This window comes from Clupea harengus, unplaced genomic scaffold, assembly GCF_900700415.2.
Source record: "Clupea harengus unplaced genomic scaffold, Ch_v2.0.2, whole genome shotgun sequence".
Taxonomy (NCBI): Eukaryota; Metazoa; Chordata; class Actinopteri; order Clupeiformes; family Clupeidae; genus Clupea; species Clupea harengus.
The window spans coordinates 5,216-17,010 of NW_024880631.1; the positions used below are offsets into that span (position 1 = coordinate 5,216).

Sequence of the window (11,795 nt, forward strand, 5' to 3'; positions counted from 1 at the left end):
GATCCAGTTTAAATGTCATGCCATATAGCCCAGGCTATTTCACTGTGTTCTATTTGGCACATTACCTCCTCTTAATGCTGCTTCCAACGGTTAATCCACAAATTAAAACTGGCGTTGCAGATAACGGTCACGTACATTCCACTGTGCTATATTTATATATTTAAACTAGTTCCTTTAAATAATACCTTTTAATGACAGTCATTGTCATGCAGTTACATTGTGAACTTCTTCATATCTACCCCTGGCTGGTCACTGATACGTATCTGGTGCTACCACCTACTGGCATACCTAATGAACTAGTTATCATTAGATGTAGTCCTCCGTGTTATTTCCTCCCCTTTAGGTAGGCCTGCCTAACCCCTAAACCTTGTCTGACACTATAAAAAAAACAACAATTTGTGTGTGGTGTTAACTTTGTAGGTTGTCCTGCCATCTTACAACCAACGATGTCTAGAGGTCCACCCCACATGTCAGCGCCTGTGTGCTTGATTGAGAATGCAGAGGGGGGACTGCGGACAGTGGAATCAGCCCTGGACATCCTCAGGGGGATCCAGCAGCCTGTGGTGGTGGTGACTGTGGTGGGGTTGTACCGCACTGGCAAGTCTTACCTCATGAATCGGCTAGCAGGGCAACAGTCAGGTAAACCACACACATGCAAGCAGACACACACACACACACACACATGCAAGCAGACACACACACGCACACACACACTCACACACAGACACACACACACACACACTCACACACACACTCACACACAGACACACACACACAGACCCACAGACCCACACACACACTAAAACTATTACGCACTCAAATATGCTACAAGGAATATAGGCATTGGCACATATGCTACAAGCTTACACACAGTCACACAAAATTACACACACACATCAACACATGCCGAATACTCATATGCGATAGCCTCAGTATGCTTGACCCAGCATGTTGTTGTAATGCCACTATTGCCCTGTAACAGACTGATATTGAGTCATCACTGTGTAATGAGCTACAGGAATATTTCAGATTCCAAGCACAGACGGAAATCAGTTGTTTTGGGATAAAGCAGCAGTAGAGGGTTTGGTGCTGGGAAAAATACCTGGAATAATCCAAACAGGTGACAGGAAGGAACAGGCATTTTAATTAAGCATCTTTACAGATAAAGAACTGTTTGATGTTAGAGGTGTCATGGCTGCCATATGTAAAAGTTAGAAAACTGATGGGGCTTAAATTCGGTGCAAGTACAGCTTCAGATTAGCATTACTCCATAATTGTATTGCACACACACACACACACACACACACACACACACACACACACACACACACACACACACACACAAGAAACAAGGTTAATTGCAAATGTGTCTTTTTGCAAACGTGTCTTCTGCTTCAGCACAGTACTCCCAACTGTACTCATTGCTGTGCAGCCTCTGAACTGAAACACATCTTGTTTGGTCTGATCTGTACATACTCCCATGGACCACAGAACCGGTAGCACCAGTAGGGTCTACTTTTGAACATCGGACTTAAAATCCATCGGTATCCACAGTTTGAGGGCCCAATGATCCATAAATAAAATAAACACACCATCACAGTGGGTTGTAGAGCCTTTGTTGCCATGACAACATTGATAATGGTTTCAAATATAAGTTGTTTATTTCAGGCTTTGCTCTGGGCAGCACCATTGAGTCTAAGACCAAAGGCATCTGGATGTGGTGTGTGCCTCACCCCTCTAAGTCAGGTGAGCAAATCTATTCATTAAGTAATTCATTTGTTTGTTTGTATGTTGTTCATTGGTAATTTATTTTTCTTTTTTCACACTTTATCAATAATAACAATGAGAAAAAAGATCCTTGTGTACCCAACCATAGTACCAATGTTGGTTATGGTGTTATTTGTCAGCGTGACATTACGTTGGTTCTCCATGGAAACTCTCTGACTGTTCTTGTGTGTCTTGAGGACATGGGTGATAAAGCGCTCTAGAATTTAGTTACTATTGTTACTGTTGTTACTATGGTTACCATGTGTAACACAGGAAGTAGAAGTCTGTGTCAGTGACAATTGGATGATGTCTGTTTCAGGACATACGCTGTTGCTGCTAGACACTGAAGGACTGGGTGATGTCGACAAGGTGAGGGCACCAACGTTGCACTATTTACATACATGTTATACTCATACGCTGTTTACTGCAGTGGTAGGAAGAAGTTCAACTGAAGCCTGACTGGTTTCAAATGCAATTCTGACCCCAGAGAATGTTTGGTTGATAATCCAGTACAATATTTTGTAATATTTCAATCATATATATTTTGTCAAACAAAGAAAGCCATATGACTCATTGTCATGTATGGAAGCAGAGAGAAAGACATGTCAGAATGCCGTCCTCAGCAACATTATTCAAGCGTATTATGGGCAAACACTGGAAAGAGCAGAGAACAATGCCTTGATCCTCTGCCTGTATAAATGAATGAATGTACAACCAGCTGAATGCCCCTCATTAAAATTACATGAAATCTCATCGTAGGGTGACTCAAAGAATGATACCTGGATCTTCTGTCTGGGCTTGCTGCTCAGCAGCACCCTGGTGTACAACAGCAGAGGCACCATCGATAACCGGGCTGTAGAGGAACTCCAGTATCCTGTCTGTCTCTCTCTCTCTCTCTCTCTCACACACACACACGTTCAGTTGACAGACATAAACACAGATATGCACACAGACTGACATCCACACACACTTTCCCTCGTAGCACCTAAACAGTGATGACTACTAGAGCCCGACTAATGAATCGGTGTTCCGATGTCATCAGCTGACAGAAGCTAATTGCTTAACTATTGATATCGACATTTTTAACCTCCAGTAAAAAAAAAACTAAGCGCCTCATTTACTAACAGGATTGCACCTGTTTCAGGCGTAAAATAGCGGGTAAAAACCTAAAACCGTATTTATCAAAGGTGGTGCACTTTAGATTACCGCTGCTGGGAGTGTATAAGGGAAAGTGGGTATTCGCCGCAAAGAGATGGGAGGATATGCGTAAAGTGCGCCTAATTATGTACTCTATTAGTAACGAAACAAGAGGTGTTTCAGCGTGACATATCAGCTGCTAAATGAAAACTATGTGCCTGCAAGAAATTTGAAAAATACGAACATCAGAAATGTTATTTTTTTTAAATGTTTATATTTGATATATCATTTAATATAGGCATATACAAAAGTGTCCCACCAGCTAGCTGTTCGGCCACGCTTTACCCAGAATTGCTGGTTATTGTATGGTTTACTTTAAACTGTATTTTCACCCATAGTTCAAGCAAACCGAATGTCTGAAAAATTCAGTTGTCCCTGCCCTGTCCACGCTACAACTCCAGTTTTCAAATGTATCTGCCTAGGGCAGCATTTTTGAAAAGCCTGGTTTTCAGTGTTGGAATGCGCCGTTTAAAAGTAAGGGGTGTCGTGTATTCCTACCAGACTATTTAACGGGATGCTATGGAGCAGTTAACCTGGCTATTAATTATCCTAGCTATCTCTAGCTTAGGGAACCATATTAACAGTTTGCAGTTGCCTGTGTGTGATTAACGTCTTGGTTACGTACGTAACCTTGGTTCCTTGAGCAGGAACCAGACATAACAGTATGGTACATGACGTCAGTCATGGGTACAAATCGAAGCATTTATCTATTCACGCCTGAAAGGCCACGAGATCTGTCAATGCGCGCTCCTGAGCCTGCCCCTCAGGAGTCCATATCTTAGATTACGCATCAGATCTCTTCCTTAGAAAGAAACTGAGCAAGACAATCAATCCAAGGTAACACTGTACACGCCAACTTTGTTATGTCTGGTTCCTGCTCAAGGAACCGAGGTTACGTACGTAACCGAGACGTTCCTTGTCGCAGTTCACTGCGACATAACAGTATGGGACCCTATACATTCCCGCTTGATAATACAGTGGCAGCCAATCACACACACCAGCTTATTGAAGCCTTTGCCCTCATAGAGGTTCATACGGCCGCTGGCGGTGAACATATTAACAGGGCAACCTTTATCATAGGCGGCGAGGATCGTGATCCTGCGCCTGTAGGAAACCACCCTGAAATGTTTCATGTGCAACATAACATGTAGACACCAATGAACACACTTATCATATACATCGTTCTCAGGCCAGGGGATTCAGAGATCGATTGCCCGCAGAATGCTATGAAGAAAACTAGGTTCAGCCACATCTAACATATAGAATCTAATGAAAGTGTGGCGAGAACTCCAGCTTGCAGCTTTGCAAATATCTTCCACTGAGATGCCCTTTAGTAAGGCCCAGGAAGACGAGACCCCCCGCGTAGAGTGCGCATGCAACTTCTCCGGGGGATCTAAAGACAAGCTCTTATAAGACAACACGATAGCCTCTACTATCCAACGGGAGAGGCTCGGTTTTGAAAGAGGTCTGCCTTTTGCACGTGCACCAAAGCACACAAATAGCTGATCTGACTGTCTGAAAGCTCTAGTGCGCTCTGCGTAACAGTGGAGAGCTTGCACTGGACAGAGCTTATTCAAACGTTCCTCCTCTGCTGACGCAAAAGGAGGAGGCGAGAAAACTGCTAATTCAATCACCTGATTGCGGAATGGGGTTACCACCGCTTTAGGTGTGTAAGCAGCATTAGGTCGCATAACCACTCTGTCACCAGCGATCGAGAACTGAAGGCACGATGGGCTGACTGACAGGGCTTGCATGTCACCAACGCGTTTTGCTGACGTTAACGCCAGCAGCAGCGCAGTCTTTAAAGAGACAAACTTTATGTCTACTGTCTCCAGGGGCTCGAACGGAGGCCCTGTGAGAGCACGAAACACCACTAGCAGATCCCAAGAGGGTATGAGGTGTCTCTCTGGCACCCTGAGCCGTCTCCCCCCCGCCATAAAGCGTGACGCTAGCGGGTGACTGCCAGGAGAACTGCCATTAATGATGTGTGAAATGTAATGAAATGGCTGCCATGTACACTTTGAGAGTGGAAGCCACCTTCCCCTCATCAAACAACTGCTGACGCGCAGCACACCACCGCTCAAAACTGCGCCACTTCAGGGTATACAGAGCCCGTGTTGATACAGCTCGGGCACTCTGTATTGTAGCCACCACCGCGTCTGACAAGCCTGACGCTATGAGCCTGCACCTCTCAGGTGCCAAGCTCTGAGACGCCACCACTCCAGATGGGGATGCCACACTCGCCCCCTAGCGAGAACCAGAGCGGGCAGCAGGTGTTCTGCCTGTTCGCGAACAGGTCCACCTGCGCCTTGAAAAAACGCACCCAGATCTGGTTTATCACTTGTGGGTGAAGGCACCAGTCTGCTGCTCGAGGATCGCCCCTCGATAACCGCACCGTAGTTGAGGTGACCAGGTATATGAACTGCCCTGAGGGACAGGACGTGCCTCGCTGCCCACAGGAGCAGCAAGTAAGTTACTATCGGTCACCGTAACGTACATTCCACAGCAAAATATTGTTAGCATTGAGTAATGGAGGCTAACCTGATTGCTTGTTTATATGTGAAACAGTAAGGGAGTTGTACTGAGTAACTGAACAACGGCCCTATCATTTTCTCCCTCGTCATATCCCACACATTCTCTGGCAATATGGCTGACAGTTGCTAAGTTAATTAGCCACAAAACTAGCTAATGTCACAGCTTGTCAGTGGATGACTGTAAATGAGCGGTAAGCATAGGGAAGGAACGTGGAAACCTACATCCCTCGTGGTGTCATTCCGGGTGGAGAGCAGATTACATCAAAAATTCTGTCGATACAAAACATTATTGTCTACTAAACGAGAACCTTTGTTTAGGCTAGATAATTATTGAAACAACATTATGTCACTACGCTAATTGTTGCTGATAAAAAATGATGAGAGTGAGATGAGAGATATCATTTTTACATCAGATTTTAAAATCCTCAAATATTGAAATCGGTATCAGTCACTTTTCCTTAGCCAATCACAGCTATGTGACTAAGCTGACCGATCACATCCGGATAAAGTCAGCAGGCGCGCATGATGAGGATGGCGATGAAGAGGATGGTAATGAAGAGGATAGTAACTCCGTCCGCTTATTCCCTGACTTTGTCTGGGCCGTTCGGGACTTCACTCTGGACAGGAAAATCGAAGGTCGTGACGTGAGTGAGGACGAGTACCTGGACTTTGCCCTGCAGCTGAAGAAAGGTTAGTCTCAATCAATGGTAAATATATATAGTTTTGTTTTTCTTGACAAAATGGAAATGGCTTATTCCTTTATTATTATTTGTATTCTTCTTATTATTAAGTAGTATGAGAGGAAGTAGTATTAGTAGTAGTAATGTTGTTTTTGTTATTTGTTATTATATTATTTGGATTTGGAAGTGGATTTTTTCATAAACCTATTTAACTTTTAATTATTTGCTAACATAACAGCAGAATACAGCATATGTGCGGCATCACAAACAGACATTGCAGATCATAAAGAATTGAACATTAATTAGTATAAATACTGTGCATAGGCCTACTTGCTTTTTAGTTTAGGTAGTAACATAATATTCTACCCTTGTTGTACAGGCATACACTTCAGATATAAAGTTATACACTCATACATTTAAGGAGAGTAATTAGCCTCAGTTTCAGACAGCTTTTGGATTTGGATTCACAGGTGTGTCCACTAAAGCGGTGACCTACAACCTCCCGAGACAGTGCATCCGGAACTTATTCCCAACCCGGAAGTGCTTCACCTTCCCGTTACCAATGTTGGTGAACAACAGGACGAACCTGGACTCCATGGCTGAGGCCGACCTTGACCCAGACTTCCTGAGTGATGCTGACCGCTTCTGCAGTTACGTCTTTGAAGAGAGCCGCGTGAAGATGGTACAGGGTGGCCACAAGGTCACCGGCAGCCGTGAGTCACAGAGCTTCTTTTGTATCGCTGTTCAAAGAAGAAGGAAGAACTGAATAGACGCAGAAGAGAAAATAGATTGTATGGATGAATGGATGGGTGGGGGGGTGGGTGGGTGGGTAGATGGATGGATGGATGGATGGATGTTGTCTCTGACCTGATCCAGCTGCTGGTATCTTTGCAGACTCAAACAGCCCAGAAAGGTTTTAGTCACACTTTATTTTGAGTGGCTTCTGGTGCAATGTACGTACAAATGTTGAGTAATTAAAGGTTTTAATATACACAATACAATACATACAGTACATAATACAACATAGTTCTAATGTTAACACACAATATGTTACTAACACTACTCAGGTCCAAAACACTATCATAAGTGCATCTAATAAACCGTATGTATTTGTACTGGGAGTACACGTCTTAAGTGCAAATACCTAGAAACATTTACACTTAAACCTTTAAATGTTAATATGTTAATACCATACTAAGTGCAAATTTAAAATGATGTGAAAGCAATGTTTTTGTTTTACTTATACTCCGATTCCATACATTATTTGAGATCTAGATTGAGTGACTACAAACATACACCCCCTTGCCTTTCACTCATTGTCTCTAGGGTTCAGCCATCTTGTGAAGATCTACGTGGACACCATCAACAGTGGCAGCGTTCCCTGTCTGGAGAATGCTGTGGTTGCCATGGCAGAGATTGAAAACCAGTCGGCCATGAATAAGGGCTTCCAGCTCTATGAGCAGGGCATGGGGGATTTGAGTAAGACCTTTCCCATGGATGTTGGAACTGTCTCGGCAGAACACCAACGCCTCAACGCCATGGCAACGCAGGAATTCCTCAAACATTCCTTCCTTGATGAGGAGGGGAAATACATGACACAGCTCTTGGTGAGTTTGGAAAAGTTGAACAGTTTTTAAATATCAAGGAACGATTGCAGACCTACAGTGATGATGAATGGTTGAAATTGAAGTTCTTACATTTACATGTATTCATATATTCATTCATCCATTCATTTTGTGCTGTGTGGAGAGTGACTTCCGAGCGTGGCATTCGTACTCATTCTTGTCCAATTGGAACTCTGCACTAGGAACTCATCCTGTCGTATTTGTAGTTCATGTTGTGCTGTGGCTTCCCCTCCGACAGGAGAAGGTGTCTCAGCTCTATGATCAGCTGATCACTCTGAACATGGAGGCCTCGGAGAAGCTGTGTCGGAAGCTTCTCTTGGATCTGTATGGACCGATGGCCACCAATATTCAGCAGGGCACCTATGCCAAGCCAGGCGGGTATGAGATCTACTGCCGTGACCGAGACGCCATGGTGGCCAAGTACCGGCAACATGAAAAGAAGGGCATGAAGGTGAGTACCAGGGCAGTGTGTGTGTGTGTCTCTCTGTGTGTGTGTGTGTGTGTGTGTGTGTCTCTCTGTCTGTGTGTGTGTGTGTGTCTGTCTCTCTCTCTCTCTATGTTTCTGTGTGTCTAAGTGTTAATGTGTGTGTGTGTATTTCTGTCTGAGTGTGTGTGTGTGTGTGTGTGTGTCTGTCTCTCTCTCTCTCTGTTTCTGTGTGTCTGTGTGTGTGTGTCTCTCTCTCTCTCTCTCTCTCTCTCTCTCTCTCTCTCTTTCTCTCTCTCTGTGTGATTGTGTTTTGTGTGTGTGCATGTGTGTGCATGTGTATGGCATGTTTGGATCTAATATACAGGTGCATCTCAAAAAATTAGAATATCGTGGAAAAAAAATCTAGTTTTCTAGAATTGTTAAGCTGATTAGAGCTCTTCTCAGGTTGATATTTCTGTATTTTAAATTCTTTATTTGTAATATTTTGAGATACTGGATTTTTGATTTCCATGGTCTGTTTGCTGTATCATCAAAATTAAAACAAAAAAGGCTTGAAAACATGCCACTTTATGTATAATGATTCTAGAATATATGAACATTTTTGAACTTTTCCACGATATTCACATTTTTTGAGCTGCACCTCTATATATGTGTGTATGTATGTGTGTGTGTGTTTTTATGTTTGTGTTTCTGTGTGTATCTTGGTATGTATGTTGCAGTGTGCAGATATGTATGTGTGTGAGTGTTAATGTGTGTGTGTGTGTGTGTGTGTGTGTGTGTGTGTGTGTGTGTGTGTGAAAGAGAGAGAGAGAAAGAGAGAGAGTGTTTGTGTCTGTGTTAATGTATGTTTGAGTGTGCATATACTGTATGTATGTTTGTTTTCTCTCTTGTATCCAGGGGGAAGATGTGCTGGAGGATTTTCTCAAGGAGAAGAAAGTTGAGGCCAACTCCATCTTGATGGCTGATGAGAAACTCACGGAGGCCGACAAGAAGATAGCCGGTAAGACAGCTGCCACCGACACATGCGGTTTCAGCCAATCAAAGCAAATCAGTGATTTTCATGCAGTAAGTTCAGGTTAGATGGGCCTAACACAGGGTCCCTTTATTAGAAGTTATTTCTATTTTAGCCTGGAAGCAGGAGCACATGTTAAGGGTAAATGCAATTAATCCATCTCAGATATCTTTGAAGTTAACAGATATCCTGTCAGGCTTTAAAAACAGAATAAAATGTATGTTTTAAAAGGTTAAACCCAGTGTAAAGACTCAAGCATCTGTAAAGAGGTAGTCTAACTAGCAGTAAACGAACAGGCTATCATCCATCATGTAAATACAGATTAGTGACTTTCTTTTGTTATTTATGATCATATATTGTAGTCTAATAAGACCGAAGAAGAAAAATTAGCGCATTGTCCTAAAAAAATGTCTCTTGGGCTGGCCGCCATGAACAAGATTTTTCTTCGTTCCGGTGTTCAATTTCACACTCTCCAGTAGTTTGGGCTAATGGTCACTGCTGCTCTTGCGTTTTACGCATCAGATTTATTTTCTACGCTGTGCACTGTCCCACTGTCCCCAGTCAGTGTTGGGAAAGTTCACTTTCTACTAGTTCAGTTCATAGTTCATAATTAAAAATTTTGAACTAAGTACACAGCTCCAAAAATATAATAATATAACATAATGTTGCCAGCTATATTTTTTCTAAATCTCTATATATCTGCAATACCGCTCTCAGCCTCTACACAACTTCGGCGCTATCACACTTGCCAGACATAGACAGTAGAAGAAAGCACACACAGCGATGGGATACAGGACTGTTAACAGTGAGTTTTTCGCCTGGAAGTCTCTAGAAATCTGGCACCTTTTTGAACGAAATTAAAAAGAGTTATAGTGACCATTTATCCTGCAAGAGTGTCCCTTTGTTTGTCACGTTGTTGGCGTTGACTAGGTTTTTTTTAAGCTTGTCGTGTGAAATAAGTGAAATCCAAAGCGAACGTGACCCTTTCCTTTCTCTCCCCCCCCCCCCCCCCCCAGAGGCCCGTGAGCAGGCGAGGGTGCAGGAGCAGAAGCTCAAGGCCGAGGAGCAGCGGTCTCAGGACCTGCAGCGTACCATGGAGCGTCGCAGCCAGGAGGAGCGTCGCAGCCAGGAGGAGCGCATGAGGCACCTGGAGGAAAAGCAGCTCAGGCACAAGGAGTTGAAGGAGCATAGGGGGATGCTGGAGAAGGGTTTCATGTACCAGCCTGAGATCAAGGGCCAGGAGATCAAACAATTCAATACAAATCTGTGCGTCATGAATGCTCCCGGTCCTGCTCCATTCGCTGCCCCGGCTAAAGCCCCCAAGAAGAAGGCCCCACGTCCCAAGAAGGCAGGACTCAGCGTCGACGATCTCGTCGTGAAAGCTGTGTCAGCATCCAAGGAAAAGAAAGGCGACTCTCTCGCCACTGTGAAGAAGGCTTTAGCTGCTGGTGGATATGACGTCGAGAAGAACAACACTTCAGTCAAGTTGGCCGTCAAGAGTCTCGTTTCCAAGGGTACTTTGGTCCCATCAAAGGGCCCTGGAGCGTCCGGCTCCTTCAAGCTGAACAAGCAGGCAGAAGCCAAGAAGAAGCCCGTTAAGAAGGCTGCTCCCAAGGCGAAGGTGCCGGCTGCTAAGAAACCCCCAGCGGCAAAGAGGCCCATAAAGATATTGGCTAAGAAGCCAGCGGCTGCTAAGAAGTCTCAGAAGATGGCGAAGAAACCCGCAGCCCCCAAGAAGGCCACCAAAAAGGCTAAGAAGCCTGCGCCACCCAAGAAGGCAAAACAGCCTAAAGTCGCCCAACAAAAAAAGGCAGCTCATAAGAAAAAGTAACAACGAGGCCGTGTTACACCTTTATTTCATAGAAATAAATAATAAATACGTACAAAATAAAATGTATTTAAAAATGCGGTAAAGCAGTGTAGGCGCCGGAATAGTTAAAAAAACGTTGGCTTGGCTTATGGTCTAAATCAGTGTTTCTCAACCACTGGGCCGCAGCGCCTTCTAGTGGGCTGCAGAAATGTTTCAAGTTGAAGCTAATATTTCATGAAGAACTTTTTAGTTGGGAACAATATTAAAAAAAAATGTATGATACAAATTCGATGTGTATAGACACATATTACACAATATAAAATGTATAAATATGCTTTTCTGTGTAGAGCTACCAAAACGAACCACTGCCATGGAATGCTTTGTGCTGTTTATGTTGATAATAGATTGCAGCAACAGATTTAAATCATTATTTTAATTATTTGAATAATTATTTGGACCTATTTATTTGAACCTTTGTGTTTGCATTTCTGAAGCAACAGCTATTTTAATTAGGCCTAGCTGATTCATTTGTTTCAAAACTCTTTTTGATAATAAATCTCTTTTGACTGAAAATGCTCTTGAGTGGTTTTATGTTGTTTTCTGGTGCACAATACAATTTCAATATCTATATCTATATCTAGAGTTAGATTTTCTTGTATTAATTTCTATGCTCCCACCTGTAGTAGGTGCGGATGTTGCTCTTTGTGACATATAACAATCGCTTATCAATTAGAATGGAATAT

At 43.3% G+C, this 11,795-nt stretch overlaps 1 protein-coding gene across 1 annotated transcript; it reads left to right on the forward strand.

Moving 5' to 3' along the window:
• The first annotated feature begins 446 nt into the window (after positions 1-446).
• On the forward strand, positions 447-11,073 carry LOC122132514 (guanylate-binding protein 1-like). The gene is made up of 10 exons (XM_042707199.1): positions 447-639; positions 1,669-1,746; positions 2,087-2,136; positions 2,527-2,636; positions 5,971-6,188; positions 6,649-6,891; positions 7,505-7,785; positions 8,042-8,254; positions 9,128-9,230; positions 10,259-11,073. The coding sequence occupies exons 1-10, from the start codon at positions 447-449 to the stop codon at positions 11,071-11,073; spliced, it is 2,304 nt and encodes a 767-aa protein (XP_042563133.1).
• The last annotated feature ends 722 nt before the right edge of the window (positions 11,074-11,795 follow it).